This window comes from Panthera tigris, chromosome C1 (genome assembly GCF_018350195.1).
Source record: "Panthera tigris isolate Pti1 chromosome C1, P.tigris_Pti1_mat1.1, whole genome shotgun sequence".
Lineage (NCBI taxonomy): Eukaryota > Metazoa > Chordata > Mammalia > Carnivora > Felidae > Panthera > Panthera tigris.
This window is the reverse complement of record NC_056667.1, coordinates 35,599,309-35,619,925: the sequence shown is the minus strand read 5'-3', so window position 1 is coordinate 35,619,925 and position 20,617 is coordinate 35,599,309. Positions and strand designations below refer to the sequence as shown.

Here is a 20,617-nt window from a genome sequence, read left to right as displayed (position 1 = left end):
ATTCACAGGTTTTGAGGGTTAGAACATGGACCTTTCTAGACATCTTCTGCCTATCATAATATCCCATTAAGAAAACATTTTTGAGCACATCCCCAGGTGCTATTATTAACCCATGTTAAATATTACTAAACTTATTTTTTCTTCTTTATATAAAAATAATATAGGTAATGGGGTGCCTGGGCAATTCAGTCAGTTAAGCCTCCGAGTTCAGCTCAGGTCATGATCTCACGGTTCATGGATTTGAGCCCCATGTCGGGCTCTGTGCTGACAGCTCAGAGCCTGAAGCCTGCTTCAGACTGTGTCTGCCAATCTTTCTGCCCCTCCCCTGCTCACTCTCTGTCTCTCTCAAAATTAAACATTAAAAAATTAAAAATAAATAATAATATAGGTTAAAAATTCCAATTTTCTTCCCAGACTTCAATGGGTAATCTTACTCATACCTCATTTTGGAGACTGCTAGATAATACTAGGACTGAAGAAAGTTCCTGCTTTGGAATTAAGAAATTTAACTTTTAGGGGTGCCTGGGTGGCTCAGTCAATTAAGCACCCGACTTTGGCACAGGTCATGATCTTGCAGTTTGTGGGTTTGAGCCCCATGTTGGGCTCTGTGCTGACAGCTCAGAACCTGGGGCCTGCTTCAGATTCTGTATATTCCTCTCTCGGCCTCTCCCCCACTCATGCTCTGTCTCTCACTCTCTCAAAAATAAATAAAATGTAAAAAAAAAAATTAACTTTTAACTGAATTCGGTAAATATTTACTAAATGCTAACTATGAAGAAGGCAGTGTTTTAAGTATATATAGACACAAAACCACCTAGTATATTTATTCCAGGTGGGCTAATTACTGTAGTAAACCACGTAAAATCTTATTGATTTAAAGGCATGTTTCTTATTCATGTCCTAGTTCAGCGTGTGTTGGATTGAGTTAGAGAGCTTTTTTCTTTTTTTTTTAAACCTAGGACAGGGCCTCAGATTCCTTCACTGGATCTTCTGCATCTGCTGACAGATGAAGGAGAAAAGTATAGAGGAGAGGGTTGAGGTTTTTATGGGACAGGCCTAGAAATGACATAATAATTTCTGCCCCTGTACTACTCTCCAGAACTCAATATTATGGTCTTAACTAACTGTTATAGACATTGGGAAACTTCAGGAAGAAAAGGGAGATAATTTAGTGAGTAAATAGCCATTCTTTTCCACACTTAAGATTCCTGCCCTCAAGAACTATCTAATTTAGTGGAAGAAGCAGACATAGATAAAACTTGATGTAGAAGGCAGGCCTGATATGTGTTTATATAATAGAGTTTTAAATAGAGTAATATAAATGTATAGAGAAGAGAAAGATTACTTCAGATTAGAAAGAGTAGGGAAATATGTGAAATTATGTCTCTGAGACAGGAATTATTATAACCATTCTCAATCATATGACTTGATATGTGACAGTTCCTGGCATCCTAAATGGTATATAAATGTTGGGTGCTATTGTTATTATTGTTATTATTCGGAGACATTCTTGCACTAAGTTTGTAAGGATTGGTAGAGCTTTGAAAAGTGGATTCCAGGGGCACTTGGGTGGCTGAGTCAGCTGAGCGTCCAACTCTTGATTTGGGCTCAGGTCATGATTCCAGGGCTGTGGAATCAAGCCCCATGTCAGATTCTGCACTGAGCATGGAGCCTGGTTGGGATTCATATTCTCTCTCTCTCTCTCTCTCCCTCTCTCTCTCTCTCTCTCCCTCCCTCCCCCTCTGCCACTCTCCCCGCCCCTAAAAGAAATAGTAAAAAAGTGGATTCCAGATGGCCTTATTGTAGCAACAGTATGGAAGTGGGAGAATTTAGGACATATTTAGGAGGAACAGGTTATATAACTAAAACATAGAGAATTCAGGTGGGAGTAATAGGAGATAAGGTAAAAGAGGTGTGGGTCAGATCATTCAGATTCTTGAATAACATGCTAAGTAAGGAATTTGGACTTTGATCAGGAGTTGTGAACTGCCACAAAAATCTTTTTGAGTAGCTTCTTAATGAAAGGCATTGTGTCTTGTTCATTTTTAAATCCTTTTTATAACTATATGGAGAGGTGATATAACATTGTGATTAAAAGCACAGAACCCACTGTTTAGGTTTGACGCCTGGCTCAGCCACTTATTATTTGTATGACTTTGGGCAGGTTACTTTATTTCTCTAAGCCTGAATTCCTTTATCAATATAATTGGGAGAATAAAAGTATTACTTCATTGGATTATTATGAGGATTAAATGAATATAATATAAAAACAATGCCTACACAGTAAGTGCTCTTTAAAAGTCAGTTGTTGGGGTGCCTGGGTGGCTCAGTTAGTTAAGCATCTAACTCTTGATTTCGGCTCAGGTTGTGATCTCATGATTGTGGGATCAAGCCCCACATCAGGCTTTGTGCTGGGTGTGGAGCCTGCTTAGGATTCTTTCTCTCTTTCTCGCTCTCCCTCTCCCTCTCCCTCTGCCTTTCCCCTGCTCTCTCTCTCAGAAAAAAAGAGTCAACTGTTATAATAATCATATAATAATAATAATTACCAGTGCCTGGCAAATAACAAGCATTCAGTGATTTTTAAGTGGTCAGAGTTGTGTGTTAAATTTACCCAGCAAGTGTTTATATACTGTCATATGACAGGCAAGAGAATTCATTTCATTTTATAAAACATAGTTAAAGGTAGGAAGCAATGATGCTATAGGAGAGTGGTGTAGATGGAGTGTCTTCATAGTTCAGAAGCATGCTAGTTCAGAAGTACTTCTACTTAGAGGGAGCCAGATTTGTTTTGTGGGAAAGGAAGTATTTGAACTGGGCTTTGAGGGTGCGTAGAATGTAACTGTGTAGAAATGAGGGGAGGGGCATTCTGGGAAGTGGGAACAGCCCTAGAAAAGCAAAGGTGTATAAAAGCATGGTAATGACACTTTATGGAAAATAGTAAATCATGCTACAGGAAAGGCTGAGGCAAATTAAGTCTCTGATCAAAGTCTAGTTTACCAGTAGTATCAGAGTTGGAAGTTTCCTGTTATGGTCTTACTAACTTTAGAGTGGGTGATCAACTGTCGTTTGTCAAGTCAAGACTGAGCCTTGCTACTCAGTGTGTGGTCCATGGACCTAGCAGTGCCAATATTACTTGGGAGCTTATTAGAAATTCAGACTCCCAACCTCCCTCTGCCCCAACCTGTAGAATCAGAGCCTGGAATTTATATAAGTCCTAGGTGATTTGTGTCCACACTAAAATTTAGGAAGTGCTGGTCTAAAAACCAAAAGCAACTCTTTTTGTTTTCTTTTTAAATGTTTTTATTTATTTAAAAAACTTTATGTTTATTTATATTTGAGAGAGAGAGACAGAGACTGTGTGAGCGGGGGAGGGGCAGAGAGAGAGGGAGACAGAATCTGAAGCAGGCTCCAGGCTCCGAGCTGTCAGCACAGAGCTGATGAGGGGCTGGAACTCCCGAGCCACAAGATCACGACCTTAGCTGAAGTCGGACACTTAACCGACTGAGCCACCAAGACGCCCCTTTATTTATTTATTTTAATATTTATTTATTACTTTTGAGAGAACTTGTGCTTGGAGGAAGGGCAGAGAGAGAGAGAGAGAGAGAGAGAGAGAGAGAGAAGCAGAGAGAGGGGACAGAGGGTCCAAATCAGGCTCCGCACTGTCAGCACAGAGCCTGATGTGGGACTTGAACTCACAATCTGTGAGATCATGACCTGAGCTGAAGTCACTTAACCAACTGAGACACCCAGGTGCCCCATTAAATGTTTTTATTTTTGAAAGAGATAGCCAGTGCTCGTGTGCCAGGGTTGGGGAGGGACAGAGAAAGAGGGAGAGGATTGGAGGTGGGCTCTGCACTGACAGCAGAGAGCTCCATGCAGGGCTTGAACTCATGAACCGAGCGATTATGACCTGAGCCAAAGTCAGATGCTCAGCCGACTGAGCCACCCAGGCATCCCTCTTCTTACTTAACACAAGTGTGTGTGCATTATATGAAACTAAAAATAATAAATTTCAGTAATGTCTTAGTCTCAAGCACATGCATTAACAAAGTGCTCCTCCCTTCCTGAGCTAAGTAATTCTAGCCGGCTTGATTTTGGGTGGTGGTAGTAGGGAGTAAGAATCATTCAGAGTGTAATAATTTTTAGGTCCAGTCTCATACCAAAAAAGATTTGAGGTTTTGTCCACAACTTAGATTTTAATATAATTAGTAATAAAAATTTCAGTGAAAACTTACTGTTAATATTAAATGCTTTTCTAGGCATATATCACTTCCCTGTTAAGGATGAGAAATACTTCCCTTAAAGTTTTCTTTAATGTTTATTTTTCAGAGAGAGAGAGAGAGAGAGAGACAGAGAGAGAGAGAGAGAGAGAGAGAGAGAATACACACGCACACGAGTGGGGGAGGGGCAGAGAGAGAGGGAGACACAAAATCTGAAACAGGCTCCAGGCTCTAAGCCGTCAGCACAGAGCCCGACTCAAGGCTCAAACTTACGAACTGGAGATCATGACCTGAGCTGAAGTTGAACACTTAACGAACTGAGCCACCCAGGTGCCCTGAGAAATATTTCCCTTTTAAAGTATATTCTTTTTATAGCAACTGTAATCATGTACTCTGCTCAAGCTCTTCTTCTAATATAAAGCTAATGCCTATCTTAGCTTGAGAGCTCTGTGAAACTGTTTTGGATGTGGTGGGTGATGGAAAGAAAATGAGGTTGAGGAGGTCAGGCAGAAAAGTTTCACATAGAAGTAGAGTTGTGTGACACCACTGTGATGTGGTGATGTGAGTTGGGGGTGGGGAGGAAGGCAGGCAGAAGAAAACTGTCACATGAAACCAGTGCCTGCCCGAATGTGCTGGCTGTGACATCTCTGCGGATGATGTGGTCATAGTGAATGGTGGGTTTGGGGGGAAGGGAAGCAAGGGTGTATCATACCCAAACCAGGTCTTTTCAGCTTTTAGGAGGCTCATGACTTTATTTTTTAATTTCTTTTTGTTTCAAATTTTTATTTAAATTCTAGTTAACATATAGTATAATACTGCTTTCAGGAATACAATTTAGTGATTTATCACTTACATACAACACCCAATGCTCATGACAAGTGCCCTTCTTAATATCCATCACCCATTTAGCCCCTCCCCCACCCACCTCCCCTCCATCAACCCTTAGTTTGTTCTCTATGGTTAAGAGTCTCTTCTGGTGGGGCACCTGGGTGGCTCAGTCAGTTAAGCATCTGACTTTGGCTCAGGTCATGATCTCACGGTTTGTGAGTTGGAGTCCCGTGTCGGCCTCTGTGCTGACAGCTTAGAGCCTAGAGCCTGCTTCAGATTCTGTGTCTCCCTCCCTCTCTTCTCCTCCCCTGCTTGTGCTCTGTCTGTCTGTCTCTCTCTCACAAAAATAAGTAAACTTAAAAAAATTAAAAAAAAAAAGAGTCTCTTATGGTTTGGGCCACCTGGGTGGCTCAGGTTAAGTGTGACTTCTGCTTAGGTCATGATCTCACAGCTCATGAGTTTGGACCCCGCATCAAGATCTCTGCTGACGGTGTAGAGCCTGCTTCAGTTCCTGTCTCCCTTTCTCTCTGCCCCTTGCAGCTTGTGCTTTCTGTCTTAAAAATAAATAAAAACATAAAAAAAAAAAAGAGTGTCTTTGGGTTTGCTTCTGTCTCCTTTTTTTCTCCCTTTCCCTACGTTCATCTGTTTTGTTTCTTAAATTCCATGTATGAATGAAATCATATGGTATTTGTCTTTCTCTGACTTATTTCACTTAGCATAATATACTCTAGCTCCATCCATTTTGCTATAAATGGCAAGATTTCATTTTTTGATGGTTGAGTAATATTCCATTATATATATATATCCATCTTCTTTATCCAATTTCAGTTGATGGACAGTTGGGTTCTTTCCATAATTTGACTGTTCTTGATAATGCTGCTATAAGCATCAGGATACATGTGCCCCTTCGAATCAGTATCTTTGTATTTTTTGGGTAAATACCTAATAGTGCAATTGCTGGGTCGTAGGGTAGTTCTATTTTTAACTTTTTGAGGAATCTCCATCCTGTTTTCCAGAGTAGCTGCACCAGTTTGCATTCCCACCAACAATGTAAGAGGGTTCCCCTTTCTCAACATCCTTGCCAACATCTGTTTTCCTGTGTTGTTAATTTTAGTCATTCTGACAGATGTGAGGTGGTAGCTCATCATGGTTTTGATTTATATTTCCCTGATGATGAGTGATGTTGAGCATCTTTTCATGTGTCTGTTGGCCATCTGGATGTCTTCTTTAGAAAAATGTCTGTTCATATCTTCTGCCTGTTTCTTTTTGTCTAAGTTTTTTTTAATTTTGAAAGAGAGACAGAGAGAGAGTGGGGGAGGGGCAGAGAGAGAGAGGGAGAGAGAGAATCCTAAGCAGGCTCCACACTGTCAGTGCAGAGCCTGATGTGGGGCTCAAACTCACAAACCATGAGATCATGATCTGAGCTGAAACCAAGAGTCAGACGTTCAACCAGCTGAGCCACCTAGGTGCCCCTCTTCTGCCCATTTCTTAACTGGATTATTTATTTTTTGGGTTTGAATTTGGTGAGTTCTTTATAGATTTTGGATGCTAACCCTTTATCAGCTATGTCATTTGCAAATATCCTCTCCCATTCCGTAGGTTGCCTTTTAGTTTTGTTGATTGTTTGATTCACAGTGCAGCAGCTTTTTATCTTGATCAAGTCCCAGTAGTTCATCTTTTGCTTCCCTGGCTTCTGGAGATATGTCTAATATGTAACTATTGTTTTGCTAGTAGAATCCTACTGCCTAACTTCTATATAAATATTTGACTAAATAAAATAAATACTCCTTTGTTCTCCAGCCTTGTACCTGACTCTAAATGTTCTTTCTGGGGTTCCTGGATAGCTCAGTAGGTTAAGCGTCTGACTCTTGATCTCACCTCAGGTCTTGATCTCAGGGTTGTGAGTTCAAGCTCTGTGTTGGGCTCCATGCTGGGCATGGAGCCTACAAAAAAAAAAAAGGTTGTTTCTTATAAAATGAATTTACATTGTGAAGCTAATTTGGTGATCATTGCTTTTTCATTCAAGAAGTGTTTGTTTAGCATCTTATTTGCAAAGCATTGTGTATCAGGCACTATATGTAGAAACAAATGAGAAGAGATCTGTATTCTTGAAAATCTTTCTTATATTCCATTCTGGAGAAGAAGTCACAAATGTTAAAAGAAGAACAGTTAATATATTCTAGTTCTTAGTATGTTCTAGGAGCCCAAGTTATGTCATTTCATCTTCACAATAACCATATGAGTTAGGTAATAGTAATACTCCCATTTTGTATATGAAGAAACTAAAATACGGGGATGTCATCATGAAGTGGCAGAGCCAGGATTCAAATATAAGCAGTCTGATTCCAGACCCTGGACCACCTCAGTTAGGCTAATGAACAATCTTTCAGAGCAGAGTGAAAAGTGCATAGCAGTACTGTTGAGATGAGGAGGGAGAGAGAGGATTAATGATAAGTGAAGATATCCCCTAGATCAATATAGAGAAGATGAAATTTTAGCTGATCCTGGAAGGATTATTTCAGTAAAATGAAATAAAGAGAAGAGCCTGAACTTAAGTTTGTAGGTCATAAAAATCATTTATGCTGTTCAACAAATCTTTTGTGCCAGATACTATACTAGGTACTAGAAATGCAAAAGTATGTAAAACTCTGAATTCTTCATAGTAAGGATGGTTAGTTACTAAAGAGTGATATTGGCTGGGGCGCCTGGGTGGCTCTGTCGGTTAAGCGTCCGACTGCATCTCAGGTCATGATCTCACACTCCGTGAATTCAAGCCCCCCGTTGGGCTCTGTGCTGACAGCTCAGAGCCTGGAGCCTGCTTCAGATTGTCTCCCTCTCTCTCTGCCCCTCCCCTGCTCTCGCTCTGTCTCTGTCTCTCTCAAAAATAAAGATTAAAAAAAAAAAGTGATATTGGCAGAGGGCAAATTATAATGAGTTTAGGAATGAACGAAGGTTAAAGAAATGTAGATAGTGAATGTAACCTATTAAAGTTTGGTAACAAATGAGGGATGCCTGAGTGGCTCAGTCAGTTACAGGTCAGATTCTTGATTTTGGCTCAGGTCATTATTCTCACGGTTTATGGGATTGAGCCCTGTGTCAGGGCTCCTGTGTCAGAATCCTGTTTGGGATTCTCACTCTCCCTCTCTCTCTCTCTGCCCCTCCTCTGCTTGCTCTCTCCTTCTCTCTCAAAAATAAATAAAGTTAAAGGAAAAAAAAAATTACCAGCCTGATATCAAAGTTGAGAGGCTGCAGCATTATACAAGATCCCAGGAGACTTCACAGGTAATTGGATTATTTCCAATACATGAGTAGCTAAACTAGTTTCTTTATATGGCAGTTATATTCTTTTCCTTTGCTAAAAAAATTTTTTTTTGTTTCATAGGTTCATGGGTGTGTGTGTACATCAAGGACAATTGCATGCACTTACAGAGGTAAGACTTAAGCATATTGAAGTGACTTCTTTGCCTTAGTTTTAGCATTTGTGGTTCCATACTAATTGTTACTTGCATAATGTTAGCAAAATGTGTATGCATTTATATTTATACAAAAATGGCAGTGTTAACAATGCTTTCTTCTCTTGCCCGGGGAAAATAGCCATATCTATTAATACTCTTGGATTCTCTCATAATATTTGTGAATAATCTGAGAATATGAGTGCTCAAATGTTATACTGATTCTTGCTTCCCGGATGACCCCTTCCAAAGCTAAGGGAGACATCACTTGGCTGCAGATTATTTCATGGCAACAAATTCCCGGACTATCCAGAGACATTTGGTGTCCTGATATAAAATTCCACAATCACTGTTCTAGTGTCCTGATTGGTCTTATTACTCCTTGGAATCAGTTTACATCTTCAGTCTTATTTCATTTTCAGTCTCTTCTAGGCAGTAAAGCCATTACTTAACCTCTGAGGACCAGAGAATCCTGTCTAGAACAAAGGCTTCCTAAACTTAGGTACTGAGCTATCAACTCAGAATTTACTTGGATCCTTCTCAGAAACACAGCTTCCTGGAATCTTCTAGGCTTAGTAGGTCTTCATAGGGCCCATATGTGTTCTTAAAGCTCCCCAAGATTATTCAAATGAGCATCTAGATTTAAGAGTCTATGTTCTAGAATGTATTCACATTCCTCCTTAGGAAGTAAGTACCAAAATACAAAGTGAAGAAACTTAGGAAGGAAAATTGTTTAACAGAATTTGCAAGTATTGGTTTCCTGCTGGCTTGGTGCCCTATATTTGTCCCTAATATCTGATAAAGGAAGGTCCCATGTACCTCACTCTGTGTCTCTTTTCTCAGTTACTGAGGGCACCAGAATGTGGAATGTGTATAGTTCTGTCCTGCCTCTTATATGGAAGGCCAAAGAAGGCAGAATAATGAGGTGGTTAAGAGCATGGACTCTGGGGGCGCCTGGGTGGCTCAGTCGGTTAAGCGGCCGACTTCGGCTCAGGTCATGATCTCACGGTCTGTGAGTTCGAGCCCCGCGTCAGGCTCTGTGCTGACAGCTCAGAGCCTGGAGCCTGTTTCAGATTCTGTGTCTCCCTCTCTCTCTGCCCCTCCCCTGTTCACACTCTGTCTCTCTCTGTCTCAAAAATAAATAAACGTTAAAATAAATTAAAAAAAAAAAAAGAGCATGGACTCTGAAGTCTTGATTGCCTAGGTTTGAATTTCTCTGTGTCTCAGTGGTGTTGTCTGTAAAATGGGAATAAAAAAAATAATGGTATCTGTTCCAGGGAGTCTAGATAGAAAAGAGGACCAATAGCTGAATCCTAAAGTATTTAATTATAAAAGTCTGAGGAGAAGACATTTTGAGAGGGAGTGGTTAGTGAGGTAGGAAGAGAAACCACGAGAGTGTATTGGCCTGGAATGGAAAGGAAGGAGTTTCAAGAAGGAGGGAGTCAGTAATTATAGCAGATCCTACTGATAAGAGGATGACCTCACAGGGATTTTGTGAGGAAGAAATATAAAATGCTTATTTAGCACAGTGGCTGGCATATAGTAATTGCTTAGTACATTTTAACTGTTACAGCTTTTATTATTAGCAATGACTGGGCCCTCCCAAACCCCTTAAATTGTCAATATTTTTCATTTGATACTTAGTTCAATTCTGTGGTTAATGTTATTAAAAATTTTAGAAACTTTTTATTGGGTACGCCTGGATGGCTGAGTGGGTTAAGTGTCTGACTTCAGCTCAGGTCATGATCTCATGGCTTGTGGATTCAAGCCCCACATCATGCTCCACGCTGACAGCATACAGCTTGCTTGGGATTCTCTTTCTCCCTCATTGTCTGCCCCTCTCCGACTTGCGCTTTCTCTCTCTCTCAAAAATAAATAAACTTAAAAAAAAAAACTTTTTATTGAAGTGTGACATAACAGAAATGTTATAACATATGAAATGTGTACAGCTCACTAAATTTTTACAAATGAACCCGCCCATAACCAGCATTTCAGATCAAAAACATTTTCTGTGTGTTTCTTTTCTCAGAAGTGAGTCTATAAATTCTTCAAACACAAAACTCTCTCCTTCTCTCAAGCTTTCTGCCAGAGCTCTGACACTAATAATTGTTAAAGTATTTGTTGTACTCCATGTTTGTATCATTGTTCTCTGAAATGTCAGTTTACTGGAAGGGCTTGTATGTTGGTTTTTTCTGACAAAGAACATGCTTTAAAATCTGTGATCATGGAGCGCCTGGGTGGCTTAGTCAGTTAAGCATCCAACTTAGGCTCAGGTCATGATCTTGCAGTTTGCGAGTTTGAGCCCCACATCGGGCTCTGCGCTGACAGCTCAGAGCCTGGAGCCTGCTTTGGATTCTGTGTCTCCTTCTCTCTCTGCCCCTGCCCCACTCTCTCTCTCTCTCTCTCTCTCTCTCTCTCAAACTAAATAAAAATTAAAAGAAAAATCTGTGATCATGTTGTAAATTTAGAAGTGGAGTGTAGTCGAAATGGCAGAAACGAATGCTCTTAATGCAGCATTCTTTTGGCCATGTTGCACTTAAGTAATATTCTCTGTGTTTGTTAGCTTGTTATAGCCATATACAACATACAGTGCCTGCTTTGTGAAAGAGTGTATATTTCCAGTATCATTAATCAGATATTGGCATAACTTATAATTTTTATTATGATGTTAATAGGCTGATGGTCATTTAGGCCAAATATCCAAATGTCACTGGTTATTTTCAGAAGGGGATCCCCAAGGGCCGTTATGGCATAGATATCTGAGGACTCACATGTTTGTCTTAGAATTGAATTTGGCAGCACACTTTTGGTTTCACTAAGGATTATAAAAATAAATTACTACTAACATCTAGCACAGCATTGGGAACTTGGATGGAACTCTTGATTGGTGGAATGCCTGCTCTTTACAATAATGTGAACACCATTCTTTATTTCTCTTAAAATAATTTTTCAATAATTACAGTAGACAAACATAACTCTTGTTAGTGCCTGTAAAGTGTTGATATTATTAGGAAGAGTACTTCTCACATATAGTAGTGATCTGGACTTTTTTAGGCTTTAACCATTTCTGTGAGTGTTGTTTGTAATTGTAGACATTAACTGAACTTGGAACAATCAGACAGTTAGGTACTACTAACTACCACCGGTAGTTTTACCTGTAGTAAGTATAGACTTCTGAGTTTTTAAGCAAATGAGTTGTTTGTTATAGAGAAAACGGTTTGATAAAAGATCAGACAGAACCTTTTAAATTTCATGTATCAAATAGGAATGTTCCATAAGTATTTCTTTGACTCAGGAGACCTAACATTGTCTTTCATTTGGTCATGAGTATCAAGGAAGTGGAAATCTTCAGTTTTTAAAGACAGAAAATATATAACCCTTTGTATTATTAGTTAGCTATTGCTATATAATGTCCAACCATAAAACCTCAAAAGAATACAACAATAAACATTTATTTCTTGTACATCTGCAAGTTGAGCACTTCTGCTAGTCTCACTTGGGCTCATTCATGCATCTGTCAGGTCATCTGGTAGTCTGATCTAGGTTGGGCTTTGCTGGGACCCCTTTGCTCTAGCTGCTTCTCATCCTTCTTCTGGGACCAGCGGACTAGCCTGGACATGATGATACCAGAATAGCAAGAGTATGCCAGCCATTTGCATAAGTGCTTTTCATGATTCTGCCTATATTCAAGTTTGCTTGGCCAACATCCCCATTGGACAAAACAAGTCACATGCCTGAGTCCACATTGGGAGCATACTGCAAAGTTATATGTCAGAGGGCATAGATTCCATAAAGGGTGAAGAACTGGAACCACTGTTGCACTTTCCCATACCCGATAAATATCCCAATTAGCAGATCATAATTATTTGTCTTTTCTACTCTAACTGAGGGTAAAGACTTTCTCTAATTTAAAAAAAATGCTTTATATATTAGGTATAATTCACAATTCTGTAGTCATATTTTCTCCATTTTATAGATGAGAAAACTAGGCTTAGAGAAATTAAATGAATTCCCAAAGTAGGATTTGGGTCCAGATTCATTTGACTTCAAAGCCTATACCCATTCCATTTTAACACACTGTCCTTAATTCACTTATCTATTCCCCACAGTGCTAAGCACTTATGTATATTCCCCACATGTTCTTGTATGTGTAGCATGTATAGTATTTGTAGAATTTTATTCTATTTATATATTTTTTGTTATTTGGTAAAGATATTTCCTGGTTATTGGATATATTAGAATGTGTTTGGTTGGCAAGTAATGGAAAATAGTCACAAAGCCTTAAACAACAAAATGACTCATATAACTGGAATTCCAGCAGTTTTATTAGGTTAAGGGTTGGTTTAATTCAGCAGCTAAATGTTATTTAGAGTCCCCACGTCTTTCTGTCTCTTCACTCTGTCTTTGTATTGTCAACTTCATCCTAAGGTTGGATGTCATTCTACTCAAAAAGTAGCTGCCACCAACTTACATGCTATATGTTTTCTCTTCCATATCCAAGATGGAGGTGTGGGAGATTGTCAAAGACAGACAAGAGAGAGATTCTTCCAGACAGAGTATGTGTCATCTCATAATGCCTTCTTCTTAAGCTTGTTAAGAAAGGCACAAAGAGAGAAATATCCTCATAATCAAACAGTTTAAGGGGCTTCTTTGTGCAGGACCTTTCAGTGCCTAGAAGATTGGAAATTTGGGAATGAGTGAAATATAAGATTGTCGGGTAGGGATCTCAAGTGACTGTACTCTCTGGTCAAAAGAGTCAGCAAAAGAAAAGAATTGCTTGGCAGATATTTTGGGGTCTCTCTTGCCTTTTCTAGGAGAAATTATGCTTTTTCTCCCCACTGTGCCAGTAAGAACCACTCAGCAATTACTTGGCCTAGTGAGGTGATTCATTCTCTTTACAGCAAAGTGACCTCAGTCAGGCAGATACTTGGTACTGAAAGAAACATTCCAGGGGTGCCTGGGTGGCTCAGTTGGTTAAGCTCCCAACTTTGGCTCAGGTCATGATCTCCCAGTTTGTGAGTTTGAGCCCCGCATCGGGCTCTGTGCTGACAGCTTAGAGCCTGGAGCCTGCTTCAAATTCTATGTCTCCTTCTCTCTCTGCTCCTCCCCTGCTCATGCTCTGTCTCTCTCTCCTTCAAAAATAAATAAAAACATTTTTAAAAATTAAAAAAAAAAAAAGACTCCAGGGGCACCTAGGTGGCTCTGTTGGTTAAATGTCCAACTTTGCAAAAATAAATAAACGTTAAAAAAAAAATTTAAGGGGAGCCTGGGTGGTTCAGTCGGTTAGGCGCCCGACTTTGGCTTAGGTCATGATCTTGCGGTCTGTGAGTTTGAGCCCCGAGTCGGGCTCTGTGCTGACAGCTCAGAACCTGGAACTTGTTTCGGATTCTGTGTCTCCCTCTCTCTCTGACCCTCCCCCATTCATGCTCTATCTCTCTCTGTCTCAAAAATAAATAAATGTTAAAAAAAAAAAGTCTGACTTTGGCTCAGGTCATGATCTCACAATTTGTGAGTTCCAGCCCTGCCCCAGGTTCTCTGCTGTCAGTAGAGAGCCCGCTTGCTTCAGCTCCTCTGTTCCCCCACTCTCTGCCCTTCCTGCTTGTGCTCTCTGTCTCAAAAATAAAATAAACATTAGGAAAAAAAAGAAGAAACACTCTTAACTCACGAGGGAATGGATCAGCCCTGCAGGCGGCTGAAAAGAACTTTTTATTCACATAGCCCTCATCCTCTTCTCACTCACCATTTCCACCCCCATTGTACACCTTCTTTCTTTTTAAAAGAATAGTTACTTTGAAAATTCCTTGTTTATGTGGGTTGATATGTGTTGTTTCTTGTCAGACTTATAAGAAGCCTTATATAATCAGAGAGCTTACAATGAAAGGAAACTCTGTCGGTTCAGTGACCAAACTCATGCATTATTTATAAAAATGAGCAGCCAGACCCCGATTCCAGTTTCTTGGTGTGCAGTGATATTGCTATTAGTTGTGTCTGCTTCTTTCTTTTTTGTTTCTGTGTAGCCCAGTACAGAGTATTATGTTGGCCTTATTTACCTTGAGCCAGATGCGATATTGTCTGGTGCCTGCCTTGGGTTAACTTTGGCAGCATAGCCATGCCTATCTTTCAAGCTTGGGGTGGCTTTGCGGGGGGGCCTTTACTACTACATGATAGTTAAGAGAACATTCCAGATGTGCCAACAATGATTGCCCCTGTGACCCAGGACTTCTAAAGGAATGATGAGTGTAGAAGAAATGACAGGATGTGAACTGCAAGGGAAGAAAGAGGTTCACTTTACACATAACATTTGGAGTGAATTTGCTGTAGGCTAGGTATTCTGCTAGGCTCGGGACTTATCAAGATAAAAAAATAAACCTATTTCCCTATTTATTGCTGTATAACAAACTACCCTAAAACTCAGTAATTTAAAACAACCATTTTATTTTGCTTATGATTTTGTAGGTCAGGAATTTGGAAGAGCTTTGCTAGGTCTCTGATGCTCATGTGTCAGCTAGAGGACTCACTTCCAGGATGGCTGCTTCATTCGTATGCCTGGTGCCACAGTGAATGAAGGTGTTTTGGCCCCTGTCTTTCACTACATGGTGTCTCATTCTCTGGGTCATCTCCGTATGGCTTGAGCTTCCCACAGCTTGGCGATCTCAAGATAGACTTTTTATGTGGTGACTGGCGAGAGGTATAAGCCACCCAAGTGAAAACTGAAAGATTTCTTATGACATACCTTTGGAAGTTCCAGAATGTCACTTAAGCTGCATTCTGTTGGTCAGATCTGATTCATAGGGAGGGGAATTATCAGACTCTACATCTCACTGACCATTTTTATTCCACTGCAATGTCTTTCAGGGACTCAGTGTTTAGTGACTGGGGTAGTAAGAAATTTCTTACTATGTCCTTCCTTAAAAGTTTTTTTTTTTTTAGGGTTGTTTTTTTTTTTTTCAATATATGAAGTTTATTGTCAAATTGGTTTCCATACAACACTCAGTGCTCATCCCAAAAGGTGCCCTCCTCAATACCCATCACCCACCCTCTCCTCCCTCCCACCCCCCATCAACCCTCAGTTTGTTCTCAGTTTTTAAGAGTCTCTTATGCTTTGGCTCTCTTCCACTCTAACCTCTTTGCTTTTTTTTTTTTTAATGTTTATTTTTGAAAGAGAGAGAGAGCTCAAGCAGGGGAGGGGCAGAGAGAGAGAGAGAGAGAGAGAGAGAGAGAGGACCCCAAGCAGGCTCCGCACTGTCAGCACAGGGCCCAACTCAGGGCTTGAATCCACAAACTGTGAGATCATGACCTGAGCCAAAGTCGGATGCTCAACCAACTGAGCCACGCAGGTACCCCAAAAGCTCTTTTTAAATATCCAGCCATTATTCCATGCTGTTAACTCTTAGATATCCATATATTTTGATAGTTGTTACTCGTTATACTTCATATTCTTTTTTTCTGTCATCTCCTGTTTTCCATTCAATTATGTTACTAGTATTTCAAATAGAACATAGCTCTGTTAGGTCATTCTTCAATCTTACCATTTTCTATTGTTAGAATACTTATTCCTCCAAAAGAAAACTACAGAATTAGTTTTTACATTTTCTCATCTCTTGAATTTAATCAGTTCCCAATCCTCTTATTTTCTTTGTGTTGTCTGATTCTCCTTTCTCTGCATTCTTGCCATGATGTTATTCCATGCCTTGATTCCTACAAAGACTTTGTGGCTGTTTTTCCTGTCTCTAGTCTTTCTTTGCTTCAGTTTGGTATATCAGTACTCAAATAATCCATTAGGCATACTTTGATAATGTGATGCTTCTGTTTTAAAACTTCTGTGTAGCATTCTAGACTATTTTATTTCAGAATACATAGCTCTCCCTTTAGTTAGGTGGGTCTTCTGCTGTCTTCTACACCTGCTGGCCTTAGATGTGCCTTCTAGGACCTGGGATGCCCTTATATCTCTTCTCCCTCCCACTTTCCAAGTTATGTCAAATCCCAGGCTCTCTAATGGACCTCAGTCTCCTAAATAGGGTCAATGATAATGCTTTGTGTGACTAGGCTCACAGTATATGTTTAGGATGTTTTTAGAGTAGGTTGTTTAGTGTAGACCCAACTCTGAGAAAGCTGAATTAGCCCCAGTGGAAAGAGCCCAAGGTCACAAATAGTATGAAATGCCACATCTCAAGTTCTTTCATAACCAGAAGTTTATTTCATTTATACTTGTAAAAATAGCTAAAAGCATTTCTGTAAATACGTGTTGGCATCTTTACTTTTGAAAAAGGTAACTTTTATTAAAGTTTTTTGGTTTGGTCATTTAGTAATAAAAAATCTCTAAATAAATTGTGGCTCATGTTTTCTGCCCTTATTTTTGGTAACTCCCTATGACATTTGAAAAACAAGAATTTGAGGTTGGCAGTCTAACCCACAAATAATAGAAGAGTTCATTTAGTTTACTTTATTCTTAAGGCAGTTTTCCCCTGACTTGCTAGCTTGTTTCTGGCTCATTTACTCATTCTAAAAATGTTTATTGGGCTCCTACTATGTATCTAGCACTATTCCAGGTATTGGGAATGTAATAATGAACAAAAAATAATCTTTTCCCTCATGGAATTTATATTGTAATCAGCAGGGGGTGGGTAGAGGAGTTAGACTAAACAGGAAAACAAATTGGAATATATATGGTTTAAGTGCTGTGGGTGCGTTTGCAGTTTCACTATATGGACAGGGGAGGTCTCACAGAAGAAACAAAAATTAAGGAATTAAGAGAATTAGCTACATGAACATCTGGGGAAAGAGTGTTCTAGGAAGTGGGAACAACAAGGGCAAAGACATGGAGGCAGAAATGTGCCTGGTATGGTTGAAGAACTCCAAGGAAGGTGATATGGCTGCAGAGGAGAAAGTGAAAAGTATAGTAGATGTGAGTCAGAGAGGAAATGTGGGATCAGATCACATGGTCTTATAGATCATTGTAAGAACTTCAGCTTTTACTCAGGAATTGTGAAGTCTTTGGGGTTTTTGAGTAGAGGTATGACATTATGTGACTTATCTTTTAAAAAGATCACTCTGGCTACTGTGAGGTGAATAGACTGAAAAGGAGGCAAGGGTGAAAGCAGGAAGACTAGTTAAGTGACTATTGCAATAGAGTCTGTACGAGAAATAAAGACTATGCAGAAAGGGTGAGAGATGATGGTAACTTGGACCAGAGTTGTAGTTGTAGCAGTAGCTGTGCTTCTGTTGATTCTGGATCTATTTTGAGAGTAAACGAGGCTTTCCTGATGCATTGGGTATGGGCTGTGAGAAGATAAAGGGACTCAAGGATAGCTCTGAGATTTTTGGTCAGAACAAAAACAAAAACTTTGGATAGAGTTTCTATTAATGGAGATGGGGAAGACTGTAAGATACAAGATGGAAGATGATTGAGAGGTCAGGTGTTTTTTTTTTAAGTTTATTTTTATTTATTTTTGAGATATAGAGAAGAGTTAGCAGGGGAGAGGCAGAGAGAGAGGGACACAGAATCCCAAGCCAGCTCCGTACTGTTAGTGCAGAATCTGATGCGGGGCTTGAACCCACTAACCATGAGATTATGACCTGAGCTGAAGTCAAGAGCTGGATGCTTAACTGACTGAGCCACCCAGGCACCCTAGATGTCAGTTTTGAATAGATTGAGTTTGAAATATTGGACATCCAAGTGGAGATAACTTTATAGAGCACAGGGATTCCAAGGAGTACTCTGAGTGATACCTTACTTGTTCAGTTCCTGTTTATCAGCTTTTTCACTAGAAAACATTCCACTGATTTGGAAGGAGGCATTTTTCAACTGTTGTATTACTTACTTCTTGGGTAATAATAATGAAAAAATTATTAATTAAGTTGTCTTTCTTTCTCCTCTCCTCTCCTCTCGTCTCCTTTTCTTTTCTTTTTTTTCTTTTCTCTACACCCAACATGGGCCTCAAACTCATGACCCCATGATCAAGAGTTGTGTGCTCCACTGACTGAGTCAGCCAAGCACCCCGTTTTTTTTTTTTTTACCATATATATCTATTATGTATAATAGATATCTATCTATGGGTAGATATCTATTATATATAATATCTATTATATATAATAGATATAGATATATAGATATCTATCTATCTATATATATCTATATATAGTATATATAGATATAATAGATATATATAGATATAATAGATATATCTATTATATATAATAGATATTTATCTATCCATATCTATCTATCTATCTATCTATCTATATATATATGTATATATATATATATATATATATAGAGAGAGAGAGAGAGAGAGAGAGAGAGGGAGAGAGAGAGGAGGGCAGAGAATTTAAGATCTCTTTAGCTGAGTAGTGGAGCTGGAATTTGAATCAAGTTCTGGCTCACTGTAATCCTGTGTTTACTAGACTTTAAGCTCCTTGGGTTTGGTTATTTTATTCACTACTGAATTGTCAGCAACTGGCACATAAAGGCATGCAATAAATACTAGTTGAGCAAATGGATAAATGGATGAATGAATGAATACTGCTTCCCAACACTTGGATTTACAGCAGTTAGTCTGTTTGCACAAAGACATTTGCCTCTTTCAAGGTTGTTTTGGCCATCCATTTGATGAATCTTTTCTCAGTGTTGGTAGTGATAAGATAGCTGGAGGATTTAGAAAAGTGCTTTAGGGGATTTCTAGCTAATCTTTCTCCTGATCCTCTCCATGACTGTGAGACTAGTGTGGCAACTGAATTCATAGAGCTCTTTTTGAGTTTAGGCTAAACCAGTTTTTAACAGAAGTTTTGACAAGTGTACTTTTCTTAATTTGATAAGTGGTATCATTCACAGGTGGGTCTATGTAGGCACTTGAGAGCTGTTCCTACTTTGGATACTGTAGTAAGAATGAAGACAGTGGAAGGAGGGTGGTTTCCCAATATACCTCTCATACATTCCTGGTACTCCATTTCAGCATTCCTACACCTGATACATCATCACTATCTGTACTTTCTTTTTAAAAAAAATTTTTTTTATGTTTATTTATTTTTTGACAGAGAGAGAGAGACAGAGCATGAGCGGGGGAGGGGCAGAGAGAGAGGGAGACACAGAATCTGAAGCAGGCTCCAGGCTCCCAGCTGTCAGCACAGAGCCCTACATGGGGCTCGAACTCAAGTACTGTGAGATCATGACCTGAGCTGAAGTCGGAGGCTTAACGGACTGAGCCACCCAGGCGCCCCCACTATCTGCATTTTCTATGTTTACTTGTTCTTTATGTTGGTCTTTTCTTGTTATCACGGTCACCATTATTTGCCTATATAGTAAATTCTTAGATCAACAATTTCCAAAGTGAATCATAAGCATTTCTATCCTCAACATGCTCATTTTAGCACATTTCACTTTCCTGTAGTAATTGCTTATGTTTGTTTGTTTGTTTATTTATTTATTTTTGATTATATTTATTTTCTACTCAACAAATAATTGCTAAGCAGACACTTTGTGTCAAAGGCCAGTTTAGCTGAACTTCGAAAAAGAGAAGCTGGTCTATGAAGGTGGCAGAACAATTGCCTAAAGCCTTCTGGTACATGACACAAGTAGCTGCTTCATAAATGTTTAAGTAATGACTTGTAAAAGTATTAATATAGCTCTTAGCTTTTCTACTATCTTAGCTGATAGTTCTCTTTTCCTTCATCCCTGACCTTTCCCATTTTCTATATCTTATCAATCACAATGTCCTGTCCACTTTATCTTCTTACTATCTTGAATCCATTCACTTTACACCAGTTCCTCTGCCATCATCTTGCAGTAACCTGACTAGTCTATCAGTCTTCTTCCTCACCTAAAATCCATACTGTCCATGTTGCCAGCCGAGTGGTCCTTCTAAAATACAAATCTGTTTTTTAACCATCTTAGCCATTTTTAAGTGTACAGTTCAATAGTATTAAATATGTTTACATTGTTGTGCAACAGATCTCCAGATCTTTTTCATCTTCTACTTTCTGTTTCTGTGATTTTGACTGCTCCAGGTACCTCATAGAAGTGGACTCATATAGCATTTGTCTTTTTGTGACGGGCTTATTTCACTTAGCATAATGTCCTAAAGGTTCATCAATGTTGTAACGTGTGATGGGATTTCCTTC

General features: G+C 39.3%; 1 protein-coding gene across 1 annotated transcript in view; it reads left to right on the top strand.

Annotated features, from left to right (window-relative positions):
- Nucleotides 1-20,617, top strand: part of TESK2 (testis associated actin remodelling kinase 2) — a 131,010-nt gene that overhangs the window by 82,656 nt on the left and 27,737 nt on the right. The window contains exon 4 of the mRNA XM_007077286.3: nt 8,431-8,479. Coding sequence (XP_007077348.1) covers nt 8,431-8,479 — 49 coding nt within the window. The remainder of the gene's footprint in view (nt 1-8,430; nt 8,480-20,617) is intronic.